Source organism: Canis lupus, chromosome 28, assembly GCF_048164855.1.
Source record: "Canis lupus baileyi chromosome 28, mCanLup2.hap1, whole genome shotgun sequence".
Lineage (NCBI taxonomy): Eukaryota > Metazoa > Chordata > Mammalia > Carnivora > Canidae > Canis > Canis lupus.
In genome coordinates, this window is record NC_132865.1 from 39,287,313 (window position 1) to 39,307,748 (window position 20,436).

General features: G+C 32.8%; 1 protein-coding gene across 5 annotated transcripts in view; it reads right to left on the bottom strand.

Moving 5' to 3' along the window:
• Window positions 1-20,436, bottom strand: part of SNTG1 (syntrophin gamma 1) — an 814,835-nt gene that overhangs the window by 142,870 nt on the left and 651,529 nt on the right. For all 5 annotated transcript variants that reach the window (XM_072804669.1, XM_072804667.1, XM_072804668.1 and 2 more), the window contains one exon: window positions 5,155-5,193. In XM_072804669.1, the coding sequence (XP_072660770.1) occupies window positions 5,155-5,193 (39 nt within the window). The remainder of the gene's footprint in view (window positions 1-5,154; window positions 5,194-20,436) is intronic.

Genomic DNA, 20,436 nt, shown 5'->3' on the forward strand with positions numbered 1-20,436 from the left:
CTGCAGTACCGTGTAAATAACTTTTATATGCTCTGGGAAACAAAAAATTCATTTGAATCAGTATATTGTGATAGTCACTTTATAGTGGTGGTCTGGAACTGAACCTGCAATATTTCAGGGTGTGCCTGTAAATGCTCCCTGGGTTCAGTGAGCCTTTGGTGAATTTTCAAAGTTGAGAAAAGTTTATTGGGACAATTTCTGCAGGTTTTTACAGAAAACCAAAGTTTTGTAGGTCCTTATTCCTGTATCTTCTTTGATGCTACTCCAAAAATGGATTTTTAAAGTGTTCTGAATTTTTTAGCTCTCCTAACACAATTAGAGATAACTAGTCACGTTTCTCTCTGTTTTCACCAGCATTCTATATATTCAATACATCTATCTATAATAATGTATCCAAATTATTATAACTAGACAAAATGAATGTTTCTATAAGATAAACTGAAGTACTATTTTATTTCAGATTAATATAATTTTTATGTGTTTAAACTATTATAATTTAATAATGCTATTTTGCATACTGCCTGATATAAAGGGAGTTCATTATATTAATATTTTCATGATGAATTAATCTTCCCTAACCTTTCTCATTGGTAAGCACTAAAGATATTCATTGTAAAATGTTATTTTCATGAAAATAATGAGGTATGCTTCACAATGGAAGGAATTTTAGTTAATAATAATAAAAAATGAAAAACAATAAATTATTACATAATGGAGTTAGGCATGTACAGCAGTGTGATATAGGTCTGCTTGCCTAAATGATCTCTAATTCATTGAGCAAATTATCACAACATAATTTAACACCTAGCTGAGTACCACTGCTTAACAGATACTTAGCAGCAAGACCACTGTCCCCCTTTTCCATGATTTTCAGGAAGCATATCAATTGAAACTGAATTTCACTGCATTTTTTTTTGAAAGCATTTTTTTAAATAAATAAATCTGATCAAAATTATGACAGAGAAGACAGATGGTTATGTTCTAGATACATAGAAGAAAGGAGAAAGTTACTCCTAACAAAAAGTGAATTAAGAGATACACAATTATAATTTCAAGTCTAGACAATAATTAAGACTAAAGCAAATCCCAATGGCCTTGGTTTAATATAATTTTTAACTTATTTGATTCCCAGATGTTTTATTTATTTACTTATGTAAAGATTTTACTTACTTATTCATGAGAGACACATAGAGAGAGACAGAGATATAGACAGAAGGAGAAGGCTTCCTGTGGGGAGCCTGATGCAGGACTCAATCCCCGGACCTCGTGTTCATGACCTGAGCCATAGGCAGGCACTTAACTACTGAGCCACCCAGGTGCCCCCAATTCCCAGATGTTTTAATAATAAATGGTTTAGAGTTTATTGAAGTATAATGACATAAATAAATGGCACATATTTAAATGGTAAAGTTTAATAAATTTTGCCATATCTATGCACTCATAAAACCATCACTATAATCAACATAATGAGCATATCCATCACCAAAAGATTCCCTCATGCTCCTTTATACTCCCTTTCTATTACCACCTTCCCTTCCCTTCCAGACAACTGCTGATATGCTTTCTGATTTTGTACCTTTGTTTTCAATCCCTAGAATATTATATAAATAGAATCATACAGAATATACTGTATTTTTGGAGGGGACAGTGCATAGTTACTTTCACTCAGCACAATCATTTTGAGATTCATCTATGCTGTAGCACATATCAAGAGTGTGTTCCTTTTAACTGCTAAGTAACATTCCATTGTATTGATATGATACTGTATGTCCATTCACCTGTTGGAATTTGAGTTGTTTCCTGTAATTAACTGGGCTATTAACATACAAAGCTGCTATGGACATTCATAAACAAGTTGTTGTAGGAACACATGCTTTTACTTCCTAGGAGTGGACTGGCTGGATCACTTGGTAGGTGTAGATCTGACCTTTTAGTAACTGCCAGCCTCTTTGAAGTGTTTGTGCCATTTTGCATTTCCGCTAGTAGTGTATAACAACTCCAGGTTCTCCGTGCAAATTCTTAGCTGTTCTAGTGTATATGTAGTGCTATTTCACCATGTTTTAAATTTGCATGTTCTTTATGGCTTACAGGGTTGAGTATTTTTTTTTCATGCTAAATCTGAAGGAGAGATGAGATTATATCTGTTTTTGGATTCTTATTCATTAAGGTGGCTCACATTTTATTAAGTAGGGAATGTATCTTGGCCTCCTAATGCATTGCTATCACATTATGCAAGTGAGTTTTCCAATGGTGTGTATACATGAATATTGGACTATAAATGAATCCTATTTCCCAGAAATCTTCATTTCCATGATGGAAAGTAAATAAAAAAATTATTAACTCTGCTTTCAGTTTTTAAAATGTCAAGAATTCATTAGGATTTTTTTAAAAAAGTGAAATGCTAAGAGATTTGAAATAAAATTTCAGTATAATAATATTATAAGGCTATCAAATAAAAAGCTATGAATACTAACGTTTATCTACATTTTTAACATATATGTGGCTTGGCATATTGAATAGTTTTTATTATTTATTTTATATGTAAGTTTTTTCAGATTCTTACTTACTTTACTATTATTCAAAACATAGGTAAATGCAGAGGTGGCAAAGAATGCCACAGGTCATTGAAGGGAAAATGTAGGGAGCATTGAATATAGTTGTCATTGTAAATAAAGAATAGTCATAGGTTATTAGGATTATGAAATATTTATAGTAATATAAACTACGCTAATTATTAATACTTCATATGTCGAAGTTAGGAAGGGCAAGGAAGGATAATAACATAGATATTAGGGTCAGTCTTAAAGAAACATTCATCAATTACATTTTTGGCAAGAATTCCCCGAATGAATAGATCTAAATTTTATGTATCTGACTATAAAACGACTATGTTTACTGATGGGCATTACAACTTTCTATGATGGCTGATGTTCCTTTCTATCTGAATTTCTCATTAATGAATTTTTCCTCCACTATAGCCCTATAAAATTGTTAAACTGCTTTCTAAGTAACGTCCTACTGGCATCAGAAGCATCTGGGATGGAATGGGAGCCACAGAAGAGTTTCCCAGGTATCATTACAGAGCTAGTGAATCAGTAGCTCTGGGCTAGAGCTTTGGTCTCTGCACCACAAACAAGAGCCTCAGATGTAACCACAGTGGAATGTAGTGAGACACATGACATACAGCTCTCCAACTTCTGCATCTACCTAAAACATCAACATGGCTCAGAAACAAGATATGCTGATAGCTGTAAAGACATAGTTCAGAGCACTGTAGACACACTGAACTTTCCAGAGCTATTTTCATTAGTATTTCAGTCACACGTAACTTTGTGGGCTAGTCTGGGCTAGTGGCACCACTAATAATATAATTTATACAATACCATAAATTCTGTATTCTAAAGAACAAATTTAAAATTTTAACATATTAATGATAATAATGGCATATACTGAGAATTTTACATTTTTTATTTAATCTCTAAAAATAAACATGTAAAGTAGTTGCACTTTTAAAATATTACCAATGAAGGAACTGAGGTTTAGATAAGAAAAGCAACTTAGGGATGCCTGGGTGGCTCAGCGGTTGAGCGCCTGCCTTCAGCCAAGGGCGTGATCCTGGAGTCCTAGGATTGAATCCAACATCGGGCTCCCTGTATGGAGCCTGCTTCTGTCTCTGACTATGTCTCTATTCTCTCTCTGTGTGTGTCTCATGAATAAATAAATAAAGTCTTAAAAACAAAAAAAACTTTTCTCCCTCTGCCTATCTCTCTGCCTCTCTCTCTGTTTCTAATGAATAAATAAATAAAATCTTAAAAAAAAAGCAACTTAGTTTTCCTAAGTTGGGTTATTTAAAATTTTACCATTCAAATTAACTTGCGATTGACCTCCTATTTATAAGTGGATTGATGTTTGGATGTTGATCAATGGTTACACATTGAGGTTGATGTCAAGGTTAAGAAATGCATGGCTGGCCTTTGCTTCTCTACCATCACACAAACCTGACACACAACTGATTGCATCAGTCCAAAATGGAGCCTACATTTACTTTCTTCATTCAAATGAATGTTTTCATAATGTTTATGAAGGCAATGCAAGAGTTAACTGCAGCTTTATAAAATTATAAATAGAATTATTTATTTTATATAATCAATTACTTTATTCTATAATCAATTATTAATCTAATAACTAAATTCTTGGCTGGATTAGTTATACATCATTTTCATTCTATGCATTCATTTAGACTCATGTTAAATATTGTCTTCTAATTTTGAAAATTCCTTCTAACTTTTAGATCAATTAAACATAGATATTCCAAACAAAAATAGTGATCTGAAGGGGCATATGGACCCCCAATGTGTATAGCAGCAATGTCCATGTCCATCAATGGATAAAGTAGAAGACTAGTACTCAGCCATCAAAAGGAATGAAATCTTGCCACTTGCAACAATGTGGATGGAACTAGAGGGTATTATGCTAAGTCAGAGAAAAGACAGGTACCATATGATTTCACTCAAATGTGGATTTAAGGAACAGAACAGATAAACATAGGGAAGGGAAGGAAAAATAAAATAGGATAAAAACAGAAAGGGAGGCAAACCATGAAAGACTTTTGACTATAGGGAACAAATTGAGGGTTGCTGGAAGGGAAGTGGGTCAGAGAATGGAGTAATTGGGTGATGGGCATTCAGGTGGGCACCTGATACAATGAGCACTAGGGATTATATGGTACTGATGAATCACTAAATCCTATCCCTGAATCAAATAATATATTATATATTAAACAACTTGAGTTTAAATAAAGAAAAATAGATCTCCTACTAAGATACAAGCTATTTTATGTAAATAGCTCTCCTAGTTCTCCAATATTATATTCAAATAAAAATAAATATATGTATTTTGTCAAATACATACAACAAAACTAGGTTTTGGTTATTTACTTAGATAAAATAATTTTTTAAATTGCTTTTAATATGATTAAAGAAACAGATATATTACATAATATGAAAGAAATCTAATAAATTATGTATTTTCCTGGAGAGCAAATGAGAGTGCCAATTATTTCCACATAAAAATTAAATGAATCAGGATTATCTTCTGTAGTAGATAAAATGAAAGAAATATATGGTTTGTCTTTCCAAGTATTTTTCCTCTTACCTGCTGGTTTACAGGAAAGTTTCGGTTGATTTTTTTAATCTGCAACAATAAATAAATAATAAAAATGAGAACAATAAACATAAAGTTACACAAGAGCCCTCAAACTTATGAGAATCTATTTTTTAGTACATTGATATATACTAATATTCTAAATTGTCATATTAAAATCATTGCCTATCAAACACCAATTACAACTTTGTAAAAGATTTTGGCTACCAAAATGATATGGAAGCATTTTGAAAAAGATTTTCATCTAATAATTTTCTCATTTATGAAATATTAAAAGCCTGTGTTTCCATATAATGTTAGACAAGAATCTACAGAGAATATAGAGTGATATTTGTAATTTATTTTTTTACCTTGAAATATTATTTTCAATTTCTTTTAACATTCAAGAGAAAAGGAAATGAAATACTCAAATACTAAAAGATAAAAAAGTATATGTATCAAAATATTTTCATTCAGGACTCCAAATAAAGTATAACATTTACTTTAAATAATTTAATGAGTGACATTTCATAACAACTTAAAATTAATCTTCAGAGGAAAAAAAATTCCTCTATACTGTCATATAAACAAACTTCAAAATCCAACTTAAAATGAACATCAGATTTAGACAAATAACCTTATAGCACACAAAGTCTTTGTTCAACAGAATCTTCAGTAATCAAAACCAATTTTTATTTTTCTTTGGCTTTCTAGAGAAACTTCTATAATGCTAACTCTGTATGGTATAATCTACATCACACTAAACACTGTTTTCACTTAGAAACTATTTTACTGAATTATTTTATTTTCCTTGTTAGTTTTGGTTCCCTTTGTCTTACTGATAAATATGAACTAACAGGAAATTTAATAGATATGGTACACAGAGTTGGAGAATCATCAATGGCTTATGTACAAGAAAAGACTTACTGGAAACATATACAAAAAAAGAAAACATTAGAAGATTCATGTTATCTAATCAGGGGCATGTACAAAAAACATATATCTTTCTTACATTGCTATAGTCATTTCAAAATAGTTTTTGTTTTGGTGAGGAATCAACTAAAGAATCTCTAAACTACTGGTATCTTCAGCTAAAATCAGGATAGTCTAGAGATAGAAAAAAATGCCTCCTAAACATCTTTTATTAATCAATTTAAAAATCCATATTGAATACTTTGTGGAACTATGCTTTTTGTTGTTCTTACAGATTGTTATAAAAATTATAAAATTCTACCAATATTTTGTATGGACCCTTGTCTTCCAGCATGAACTGTCTAGTTTTGTAATTTTTAATTTTTTAACCTGAAAAAAAGTCTGAATAATCCGAGTAATTGTAACAATGCTTGGGCCACAGTAATGTATATAAATGTGCACATGCACTATATATATATATATATATATATATATATATATATGTATATATATGTATGTATCATATGTGTGTTTGTATATATATATATATATATATATATATGATATGTGCAAAGAGAAGTGTGAAGACTATCATTCATTCATTTCTAAAAATGATCTTCTACCAATGTGATCTTTAATGATCTTCTACCAATGTGAGTCATGGTACTGTAAGTGCTGGAACATGAAAATGAAAGTTATTCCAAGCTGTGAAAATAGCATAATGATGCTAGTTTACAGAGTCTGAAGAGTCCAAGTGTCTGCAGTATGAAATGAACTTAAGTTCAGTGCAGAAGCTACAATGTAGACATAAAATAACATTGTCAAGCTTTGCAGTCATAGACAGGTTATTAATTATCCTGTGCCTAATTTCCATCCTTTGTAAAATGTCCATAGTAATATTAGCCAGATATATTTGTTGGAAAAATTAAATGAAAAAACAAATGTAAAAAAAAAAAAAAAAAAAAAAAAAACAAATGTCATGAAGTTAGAGCTCAATAAGTGATGATTATTAATACAATAAATAATAAGACAAAAATTAATGTAAAAGAAGATTGGATTTCCTTTGAAGACAATGAGAATATTTTAAGGAAGCTAAGCAAATATGTCCTTTTTGTACTATCCTTTGTGCCTTTATTGTTTTCTTGGCAACTCTAGATTAGGATTTATATATGCAAGTACCAAGTGAGTGACAACCATGTGTGAACCTCAGTGGGTCCCAGAGTAGAGGTTGCCAGCTGTTCACCTTCAGAGCCTCAATCACTTTGCAGGCATGCCCATGGTTGGAGGGATAAGGAATCAATGGAAGTTTCTTCCTCAGGTGTGAAAGTGTTTATCAGTTGGAAACAGTGTGCCCGCTTTTACATTTACAAACATACTTTAGGAAACCTAAATTATGAATAAACTCAATGTAAAAAATGTTAGAAGTACTTTGTTTTAGGTTACTCATTTAGTAGTCATAAGAAACCATATCACTAAAATAGCTTAATAAGATAAAACTATTGGCAACATTAATGACAATTTAAATTTATTTTTAAAAATAATGCTGTATGTCATATGGTTGAAATAATGTTTAATGTATTAAATGTAATAAAATATCAAACTATAAATAATATATTCTTAAATGCATTCTTAGAGCAAAGTTTTAAAAATTGTCTACTTTTGGCAACAATATTAATTCTAAATAATGGAAATCCTAAATTCTCTGCATCATTTTTAGACTGCTCTGCAAATAAGGAAAATTAAAATTTGTCTGAAAGATGTTTTTAATGTTAAACTTCTTAGAAACCAATGTTAATTATTTGTTTTCCGAACCAATAATTTGTGTTATGAGAAGCTGAAAATTTAATATAATCTTGAACAAAAAGAATCAGTGGCTTGAAGAGATGAAAGGAAATAATTGCAGTCACATCAAACTAGCTGTTTATGGAGCAGGATTACTTAAGCTATTAATCCTATGGCTGTAAAGGAAGCAGAGTATGATTTTCAGCTGGAATGCCTTGTCATTCTATAAGAACAGCAAGTGACATACACAACTACCAAGTACAGTGCATTTGGATGAAGGAAATCCATATTAAAGCTTTTAGCCCAAAAGAGAAAGATAAATCTGTAAATACTTAACGTTTTAACATCACATTGATGTAAGCTGAGAATGTGGAATATAATGTCTATGTGAAAGTATGAGAAGTTACAATTTACATGCTATATTTTTTCAGGAACCCCTCACATCTTAATAAAAACAGGAAGCATACTTGAATTGGTACTCATAATATAAAGAAATGACAGAGAGAGTAGAGGAAGGAAGGTAGGGAGGAAGAAGAGGAGTGAGGGAAGGAAGAATAAATAAATCTCCTGGATGGAAGAATTTTATTTATGTAGATATTCTACCTTCGAGGATGAGTATAGAATTAGAATTTATGGCTACCCTAAGGAAAGACATTTATTTCAAAGCCAGCAAAGTATTTCTATAAATCATTTTTAACCACATACCTCTTTAAAATCTGATGAAACTGTGTGACCTCTTCCAGAGTATTTATAGATACTTTAAAATTTTATAGAGAGTTCCAGAAAAGAAGGAGATTTAATACAATGGCTCAAGAAACAGCTGATTTGGCCTTCTATCAGGTAGTAAAGCACAGCTGTCCTACAGAAGATGCCCTGAGACGCAGAGTGCTATGGACAAAGCAAGAAGCTTTGCATCTCCAATAATTTTTATACCACAGTTATTTACAGACGTATTACTTGTTTTAATGACTTCTACATATTCAAAAGACAATATCTAGATTCAGGATGGTATGACCTACTCAAAAGAAACAAACTCTAGGTAGTGAAAATTTCTTATTTTATTTGAGAACATAAGTCTTATAAAAGTATGGTATGAAATTCAAATATCTTAAAATCAAATATCAACTTATTTTTGTTTTATTGTGAAATCGTGGTAAGATAATGCTCAACTCAGTGGAATGTTTCTGGAACTATCATTCATTCCTAGGACACTGAAAACCCTCTGAGAATGGAAATTCTGCCTTCTTCTTTTAGTTCCCCCAACATGTGATTTTAGTTCTATGAATGACATAAAATACATGACTGATGTTAAACAAATGACACTTCTTTACGTAGTATTTACTTAAAATAGTATTTAATAAAAGTCAGTATTCAAAATCAAACCTATGTCATTGCATACTTAAATAGGCTTTTTCAGATTTGTTCAGGAAAACAATATATAGTACTTTAATTTCTATTTTTCTCTAGAATCACGCTGGAACATTTCCTTCTAACTAGACTATTGCAACACCTCAAATAAATGAGATAGACATATATTGTCGGGTTCACAGTACAAACACAAGTGCATGTGCATACACTTGGAGCATACCATGTTTTTACAATGTGGACAATCCATAGAGAGCTGCAAAGATTTCCTAGTTAATCTGTGTTCATATGGTCTAACTAGGGAATATGTTGAATAATTTTAAATTGAGATCAACAAATAGTTACCTGAACAAAATTTTTCATTAAAATGGGTGAAAGGACCAAAAAAAATAAAATAAAATAAAATAAGACCAAATGAATCCTTTTATGTCACCATGATGTGAAGAAGAAAGTTGATGTTTCATTATAAACCTCTAGGCTTAGAAGTAGCAGAATAAAGATCTAAAATAGTGCCTTATTTCTTTCCTTCTGTATCACTTAACATTGTCAAATACCATTTATTTTATATTTTTTGTATTATGATCTGCTTGCCCTCTCCCTTTAGAAAAAAGTTCATGATGTCACAGGTTTCTGTTTTATTCAATACATTACTTCTTACATGCAAGAGATATCTGGGTCTTAGTAGGTGCTCAATCAATGTTTGCTGAACAAATGAAAAGACAGACTATCTCAGAACAAAAAAATCAAATTCTCTGAGGTTAACTTAGTCTTGAAAGTAAGTTCGTGCAGAAGAAAATAAGTTTCTAAATTATTAACTTTGAATGTCCATAGGAATTCTAATGGCTACAAAACTTAGAGTTTATACATACATGAGAGTGGGAAGGAATGCCTGATGATTACAAGCAAATTCATCTCACGGGAAGAATAGTTTGTGGACTGAGACATAAGCATGGAGACGGCGGGTGGGGGGGGAGAGAGAAAGAGAGAGAGAGAGAGAGTTGTGAGCAGGGAGTGGCTGGGTCTCCTGCAGTTTGGCATGGCAGGTGACGGTTGGGGAAGTAGTTTTAGAAAGCACAAATTAACTTGGGAAATCCCAGTGGAGAGATTTGGACTCTCTTCCCCAGGTCCTCACTGAATCTCTGTATCAAAGATGGTTTCAAAATGATAGAACAGCTGTAGGTAGAGGAGATGTTTGAATGTGAACACCAGAATCTGAGATTTCTCATGCCTGCTAGGCTGATGAGAAAATAACACAAGTGCTGGAAGATAAGAAGCAGCTTTGTGACATGTGAACTGGAGATACTGGCAGGATCACACACAGGAATCACATAAGAACACAGGGGAGGAACCCCACAGAAGAGTTTCCAGAGACCAAGGCTGAAGTCATACATTATTCCTTCAGGGAGAAGGGAGGAAAAGGAAAAAGGAGAACTGGAATTGAGTATTTACCCCAAAAGAGTGAATTCTAATTTAGAAGTGACTGAGATGCTAAGAAGCACCAACTTGAGTTTACTGCATTAGTAGAAATGGCAGGCTGAGGTCCAGTGAGATTTAAATAAGTTCCTGTTTAAAAAAAAGTTACGAAACCTGAGCATAGTGCTTAGCCAGTAAATTATTGTTTAACTTCTCCGTAGGATTTCCTATCTCTGCTTTTCCTGACTTTTGATAGTGACCTGCATCCATTAATTTGTAGAGGGGATTTTGGAATTTAGTCATCCAGTTTCTCATGTAACGAAAAAGAACATCAAAGATGAAGGTGCACATTTCCGTAATTTTATGTTCTTGATAAAAAGGAGATAATTAAAAACAGTGCTTCAGGTTTGCCCTTCTATAATACTTACAAGACACTATTTTAAAAATGCAAACCTTAAATTGGCAGAATGCTATACCATTCAAACCCCTCCATGATTACCTGTATAATAGGTCTCTGTCCAGAAGTACTGTATACATACCTTGTGCCTTCCCTCACACACCCTCTCCCTGCCACACCACCTGCTCACTTGCACTTGCATGCTCTGTCTCCTGTCCTTTTCCCTCTCTGCATCCTCCTCACTCCCTCTCTCTTTTTTTTCACCTGCAAAGAATCTATTCTTGTGTGTGTGTGTGTGTGTGTGTGTGTGTGTGTTTGAGGTGCACAGAAATTAAAGAGTTTTTAAATTCATCCAAACGTGGCAGTCTGGTTCTGTCTGACCAGAGAGGCTGTGTTATTGTACTACATGATCAGGAACCATAACCACCATAAAAACTTTTCTGAAAACCCTAGTGAAATTGACCAGTGACTTTCTTTTTAATATTCCCCATGGGCGTAGTTCTTACATTGTTCTTGTTGCATGTGCTTACTGACCTCTACTTCACCATAACCATTACTTGCACAGCCCTTATCTTCACTCAGCCTTGCAGTGTGACCAACTATCTAAAAAAGATGGTCAATCACCGTTAGCTATCTTATGGGTCATATTGCATGCTGCTCCTATGTTCTTAACCTCATTGATAATCCTAAATCTGAATCAAAATAATGTCAATTCCTTTTGTTGTTGGTGATACTCTGCAGGTCATCACTAGGGCTCAGTGTGAGGCTCTCATTTCTGATTTGAAAATCTGTAACTGGTTTAGCTATCCTAATTCTTTAACTAGGATCTGATTTAATCTTCTTTATTAGTATAATCTTGTAATTTTACTTATTACAGAACCTTGTAATCATTACATTAATATATGTTTTGGACTAATGAGAACAGTTGGTATAAAGAACTGACATACTCTTGTTCTGACAAAATATAACATGGGTTTTAATTTTACCACAAATTCTGGAAATTTAATTTTTACTACAAATCTCAATATGTAAATTTTAATGTTTAATGTTCAAAGACGGTGAGGACAATGCATCAAAGCCTATTTGTAAGCCAAGTGTGGTTTATGGAAACACATCTAAGGGATGGTTATGTTAAAAAGAAAAATAAATTAAAATCACAAATAGATATGCAAATTTAATTTTAAAATGCAATTCCAATATTTATAAAAGTAATGGTAAAGGAAGTAGAATAAGTAAAATAAGAATATAATTACCCTTTTATATCATATAGGATCAGCATTTATTTCAAGTTAACAAATATTCTGATTAAAATTAATCCATTTAACAGGGACACCTGGCTCAGTGGTAGAGTGTTTGTCTTTGGCTCAGGTCATGATCCCAGGATCCTGGGATCAAGTCTCGTACCAGGTTACCCTCAGGGAGCCTGCTTCTCCCTCTATGTCTCTGCCATTCTCTGTGTCTCTCAAGAATAAACAAATAAAACTTAAAAAAAAGAGAAAGCAATCTATTTAACAGAAAAAATAAATAATTGCCCTTATCATTATTATTTAACAGTGGCATTAAAGAATTATAGCCTAGATAATATGGTAAAAAATAGAATGTAAAAAGGTATCTATTTAAAAAGGGCATGATGCATATGCCATTAGAGGAAGATAATCCACTGTATAATAAATACCCAAGAAAATTAGATTAAGAATGACTAAGATTTTAAGTCGCTTGAATACCATATATGTATATCCAAATCAATAGTCTTCTTCAGTTTGAAAAATAAAAGATACAGATATAGGACAAAATGTTTTTGATCACTCTAAGAAGAACAAAATTAGTAACAATTACTCTAAGAAGTAGATTATATATAGAAATATATATGTCAAAAAAAGAAATATATATGTTAAATTTCTTCCAAATTAAAATTTCTGATGATACTATTTAAGAGCAACTATATTTAGACTTTTATGAGTCCATCAAGAATAAATGGCCAAACACACTCGAGAGTATTTAAGGTTAATCTCTGAGGCTAGTTAAATGCATTTAGAATTTCAAGTGCATGTAAAATTACAAAAATCAAAACAGAGTTTTACCACTGAAAAACTAAATGAACCAATGACTTTTAACACATAATTAATTGAATACATAGTATTAAATATAAATATACTAATTAAACTATATGAATAAAATATAATAATAAGAATAGTTGCATATATATATAATGTATATACTGAGTTAATGGAAAGATTGTATGTTAAATTTCAATAGAGAGCAAAAGTGGAACAAGTGGTTAATTACTTGAATCATCCACTAGTATCATCCACCAGTGTCCAACACTGTCCATATTTAACGCAGACATATTTAAGAAAGAAAGCAAAATCATTAGGCTCCTAAATGGGTTGAGAAAGCATGAGGCACAGCTACCTTCCTATTGATGACAACTAGAATGGAGATGTGAACTGACTAAAAGCATTTTGTTTGAAGGCATGTGAGAGCACCTGCTCTTACAAGGGGTAGTATAGGTATGGTTCCGGACTGATGAGTACAAAGAGGTGAGCTGGCCTTCTGCAGACACTGGATTGGCACTTGGTAGAGAGTCAGAAGCATAAATTGCCCAGACAGAGAAAGAAGCAGAACATTTACTTTTCTCATAGGATAATATTGGCAGGATTTGTGATCTGTAGGGCTCTGAACACAAAACTATTTTTCACTTCAAGATATTTGCTGAGTTCTGAATCAAGGTAGGACAAAAGGTTAAAAATATTAATCTGAAAATTATGCAAAAGCAGAAAACAGTTTTAGAAATCTGCTGTGCTGAGAAGTAAGCAAGGTGAATTCAGAGCCAGCTAAGGAGAGTTCCCAGGAATAGACTATACTCTCAGTTCAAAGGCCTGGAGGGCTATAGCACTGGAAAAGGAAAAAAAAAAAAAAAATAGAAGTAAACAGAACCCTACCAAACTTCAATATAGTCGTGATCCAGCTGATTTGATTAAGATATCAATCTTGGTTTGTTCATATACTTTGGTTCTTTTTCTAAATATAATCAGCAGTGTTTTAACTGTTTAATATGTCCCAAAAATCCAAAGCGCACTATTATTTAATGGTATATTTTAAATGATTTCTATTTCAAATAATAATCACCCATTTAATGATGATACATACAAAGTTAAATAACTATTAGTCCTTTAGAAATGGGTAATCTCAGAATATAATTACTGTCAAGGGAAAATGTTCATGATTAATTTTTTAAAAGATTTTATTTATTTATTTGACAGAAAAAGAGAGAGAGAGAGCACAAGCAAGGGGAGTAGTAGGCATAGGGAGAGGGAGACTCCTTGCCAAGCAGGGAGCTTGATGTGGGGCTTGATCCCAGGACCCTGGAATCATGACCTGAGCTGAAGGCAGATCCTTAACCGACTGAGCCACCCAGGCACCCCTTATGATTAAATCCTAATTGAACAAAGGATAATATAATGTACACAAGAGGATGATAATTTTATTTTATATATGTAAATAAGAACCCACATATTTTAATATATTTGTAATAATATACTAATAAAAACACTAGTAATATGTTATTGCAATAAATTTTCATTTTAACTCTTCTGCACTTTAATAAAAATCTAAAATTAAAAACAAATGAAAGGACATATTTTAATATATATTTTTGTATCAATACTAATACACCAAATGGCAAATGAGGTTTTGTACTTGATTTTCTAGAAAGTAGTATGCTCAAGAAATATAAAAGTCAGTAATATAGATAAACTCTTGCAGAAAGAGGATTTTGAGTAGATTTTTCTAAGGGGAAGAATCATTAAATGCACAACATGAGAAAAATCTTCATTTTCTGAATGAAGTATAATAGAAAAGTTATTTTCTAGATCTTATAATTAATTACTAAAACTTCTACTTTTTGCATATCATGTACATATTTTTATAGATGCTAAATAATGTAAGAAAAACGAGGCATTCTAATTTATCAAATGTTTTCACCATTTATTCTGTCTCCTTACTCTATTACATTAGGGATATTTTTCTTGTGAGAATCTTTGGTATTTATGAAGTCTTACATTTAAAGAAATAAGTATTTTGAAACTCTATTATATGCAAGAATACCATAGTCCTATAGTATTAAAGTTTAATTTAAATTCATAGCTTTTTCATTAAAGACTTTTCATTAGAACTTTAAATTTTAAGTTTGAAACTTAAAAAAGCTCGGAGGACAAATATAAAGTCATTGAATGCTTACTTTACAATTTTTTTTCAGATAAATTTCTTATACTAAAGAAATGAAAATAGTCATGGTTAATTCAATTTAATTTACCTGACATCAAAAGTGAACATCTGCTAAAATAAATATATGAACTGTACTTTAAGGAATAATATTTATTTTTACTAAATGATGGAATAAATGATAAATATGTGTCTTCCTTTTTCTTTGACAACATCTCACTGAATGTTAATGATGAAAACCCCTTAATGGAAGCTTAATTATTGCAGCAAATCTGTTAAATTGAGATAAAGGTAATACATAATTGGCTCTAGTAAAGATTTGTTTGGAACTGATTAAAAATAAAATTTGGTGTAATAGGATTGCCCATTTGTTTTAAATATCACTCTTATTTTCTGAATCCCTTAATTTTGCATATTCATTTTTAGCATCATCAAATGTATCTAGAAACTAAAACTGTAATATCCTCTTATGACTATCTCTTCAGACCAAAAAAGAAATATAATAGGATATTAAAATAATCCTTTAAAAAATTTCTCTCCTCCTAATATGAATGTCTTTAAGGATGGTTTCTTCCAAGTTTGAAAATCAGTGAAGATCTTACATTAAAAACTTTCTGTCCAAGTTCTATTGATCTTTTATTTTTTAGATCTCATAAACAAGGTGATTTTGGTGTATGAAGTTGTGTGTTTTCAGAACAGATGCTGCAGGACCCTGCTATCAAGGTGTATTTTCCCATGAAAATCAATTTTGAAGATTTACCCAAGCAAATCATTCTTATGAAAGCAAAAAATAGTCCTCCAATTCCCTTAGAGATTTGTGGCCAATATTATTTAACAGATGTGTGAGGACTAAGAGAGATCTTTATTCTATAGATATAAATCCACCTGACGACTAATGATATTAGTGTGTGGGCACATAAGGCAATATATCCATTCTGCAGCTGCTGATAAAATTCTACCTTTACCATGTAGAGGGAAGAATCAAAAAATAATTTTTGTCTCAGGAGCTCATATTTCAGCTCATATTTTTAATCCATTTTTTTCAGGATATGGATTCTGTCCCATTGCTACCTAGTTACTCTCCATCTCTATGGATATAATTTTAAAAGTATGCCATGTTGCATTTAAAAACATATCTATTAACAATAAATCAATATTTCAGGATGATTGGGTATTATATGCAAATGAGTTTTCTTAAACTTTATTTTTCCTAGTACAAGAATTTTTCAATTCTGTCATCATCTTTAATATTAGCATATATATGATAAATACCGTGTAGATAACACACACACCTATCTTTATCTATCAATATCTATATCATCTATCTAATCTTTCTATGAATTAAAAGCCTAAAAGCTGAAAGTGGGTTGCAACCATTTATAAATGCATATGTTTATTAATTCAGGGCTAATTTATTCTTTCTTCCACGAATTCACTAAACTTCAGACATGACTGTATGTCAGACATCAAGTGAATGCCAAGGATATAGGATCCCTATCCTCAGGAATTATCTGATACAGCTGGCAAGACAAACATGCAACAAATAATTCTAAATTTTTGAGATGAGTGTTACAATAGGTACTATAAGACATTATAAAAAGAGGAGAAAATTGCAAAATTGTCTGCAGGGTAGGTGTGTCTGCACAGTGTAGGAAGCATGGGTTTCAGGAAGTGATGAAACTTTTTGCTATGTCAGTTTAATCATAGGTGAAGAAATTAGGTTTACCATTGCTAAATAATTAGGCAGGACTCTTAAAGAAGAGAATGCAGGGTTTATACATAATTCAGACTCAATCCTCAGGAATTGTTTTCAGCCACCTCTGCACCATAGTTAGGTGTCCTCAGCTTTTAAGCTCCATCTTAGAACAATGGGTCTTTTAGGATGTATTCAATGAACAACTGCAAACTCAAAATGATTTCTTGCATAATTTCATAATGGCCCTTCATCTACCTACTTAGCACACTTCATTTACACCTTCCCTGCCATATTGAGTTGCTAGTAGGTAAGAATGTAGCCCCCATGAAATACCCTATAATGAGCATTTAGAGGTAAAATGTATTTCCTTAGTCTGGCTTCCTTAGAAGTATAGCCTGAGGAAGTCATAGATGCTAAACCATTATTGAGGGAGAATGTTCAATTCCAAAGAAGCAAGAGTGAAAGGTAAAAGGAACAGCATAACAGCAGAATGCAAATACAAGGTGGTGAGTTGCTTGAGTCACTGGGCTGGCCATAGCTTCTTGAAATATTGCTGGTGTTCAATGGAGTGTGATACATCTGTAGAGCCTTATGCAAGTACTGCATTTCCAAATAGCTCATGCATTGGTGAAGGACAAGTACTTTGTTAGCTATCTCCTTTTTGCCCCTTGTCTCTCACTGGATAATGTATGTCCCATGGGGATAAGTTGCTGCACAATCCTACTGAGTTACCATCAGTGTGGGGGCAGCTGGTGGGGCCAGTGGGATTGGCTCCCGTCACTTTGAGCAAGATGAAGGCCATCTTGAAGTCTAGCCCTAGGCACTGCAGGTGGCTAAAACTGTGAGTGTGTTAAGCTGAGGTCCCCTGGGAAATTCCCGTGGCTCTGAAACTAGAGACTATTAAGAACTGGGAATGCTCTGGCCAGAAAGAAAGGCAAAAGAATGAGTCCTGTTGGGCAAGGGGGATTGGGTTATGCAGGCAGAGCCAGATGGATAAAGGATGGCATATGATTGTGTCCAGTAACACTGCCCCATTTTATAATGATTGCATTATCCAGCTAATATCAAAGCAGATATTTTGGGTTGTACAAATGAAAATCAGCTAATATGGTTCAATACCAAAAATTTAGGAACTTTATTTAAGTTTTAGTTAGTAATTCTCCAAGAAACAAAGTAGGTTATTTTATTGAGATCTCTCCTGACCTAACATGCCAAAATAAACTCTAATTGTGTGAAAAGAAAAAATATGATTGTCAAAATTATGCACACAGTGTTATGCCCAAACTTGCCCTTGGTTTTATTCTGATTTAAATTACTGGCTCTGCAGTTGTTTGATTTCACTCCCTATAACCCATTTTCAGTTGACACCTGCATGTCTGACGTTCATATTTTGGTGCATGAAGAAAAACAATGTAGAAAACAACAACAAGCTAGCACTAAAAAGTACATCTAAGGACTCAGAAATGTCAGCAGCTATAAAAAGGAAGAAAAAGTATACTTACGTGACACCTATGCCTGTCAGAACCACACTCTGCAAGCTCTGATCACAGCCCTTAGTTCATTGTCAGTAAATCTTCTTTGTACTAGATTTTATTTTGTCATGACTTTCAATTCACCTACAAGCTTTGTCAAGCCTTTTCAACGTGGCAGACATAATAGTTTTTCCTTTAGCTTTTCACAATCAACATTTTTAGGGAAAAAATATTCTATTTTTTAAATTTTATTTATTTATTCATGAGAGACACAGAGAGAGAGAGAGAGAGAGAGAGAGAGAGAGAGGCAGAGACACAGACAGAAGGAGAAGCAGACTCTACGCAGGAACCCAGATGTGGGACTTAATCCCAGGCCCCTGGGATCACGCTCTGGGCTGAAGGCAGGCACCAAACCGCTGAGCCATCCAAGGATCCCTCTATTTTTTCAACTTGCAAGTGTTTCCATCTAATATTGCAGATCCCTATGAATTAAACATTTGAATGAATTTGCTTTCACTTCTGAAGGTAAATGTGTAAAAGATATAAGATGAATAAAATACCTGCTGAGTCAACTCAGATGACTGATTGAAGGTGTGTGTGGGGGGGTATGTGTGTGAAAGAGACAGAGACAGAGAGACAGAGAGATAGAATCCAGAAAGGCTGTGATTATCTCACAAAAATCAGAGAGAGTATTGATTTTACACACATTTACCTTAGGATTACTATGGTTTTAATATTAAGTAATGTGTAGATATTGTTGGTTATTTGTCTCAAAAGCTGTTCACAATCTTTTTTTTTCTCAGTCATTTCCCACCGTAGACACCAAAAATGGTAGAAACTAGCCACCCTCACCTCCCTGCCCCACCCTCCTTTATCAAGCTTTTCTCTTAGCTTGATACAAAGAGACATGTGTAGTTGGTACTATGTATCCTTCTTTCCTGTTCCAAACACTAAAGTGATGTTTGGAACTGTTGAAGCCCTTGTGTAACCATGAAGTACAAACAAGGTAAAAGTCAACATTCTAATGGTAATGCAGGGCAATAATATGTATAGATAGAAGATGGATTCTTGGTGGCTTCCCTGAACCACTGAGACAAAGCTAGTAAATGTCACCATCCAGAATCCTTGTCAGTTGGGAACAAAAAAACCCGACTATTTACTCCATCAGTACTTAGTGTTCCCTTAGTTGTCTGAAAGCATTCTTAACTGATACAAATATCTAGGGAAGAGAATCTATTCTATTCTTTTACATATTATAATGTAAATTATATACTTTGAGATCCTCAATGTGCAATCACATATTTTTATTTAGGGTAATACCAATTTTCAATGAACTTTTGAGGATAGAAACATAATTATCTATCTATCTATCTATCTATCTATCTATCTATCTATCTATCTATCATCTATCCCTATCATCTGCACACACACACACATAAATAAAACTTTTCAAGTTACACATTTAATTCCAATAAGGAAATGCATGCTGAGAAAAAAGTATATACACACACATTTATACACATATACATATGAAAGAATTTAGAAAAAGGAGGAGATATCCAAAGAATACAAAAATATAGATTTGAAGGGGCATGAGCACCCCAATGTTTATAGCAGCACTATCAACAATAGCTAAATTTGGAAAAAGCCCAAACATTCATTGATTGATGACAGAGTAAAGAAGAAAACTCAAGGAGGAAGGCATCAGTGATATTTCCATTGAAAAAAACCAGCTGTGGCATATAATACCTGCCTGCCCCTTTATATTTGAAGAATTGTCAAGGAAAACAGAAGTTTAAATTATTGTGTGTCTTTCCTGAGGCTAAACTAGTACAAATGAATGAAAGCTACAGGAGAGTTTTATTCAGGATAGGGAAGCATTTCCTGACACTAAGTTGTCAAAGAATCCATTGCTGCATTGTGAAACAGTGGTTTTCTCGTCATTGAGAGGTTTCCAGAATAGAGTTGTCTGAAGGGACTTTTGCAGGAGATATTTCTTAATTGGCAAGAAGATGGGGCTAGATGACCTCCAT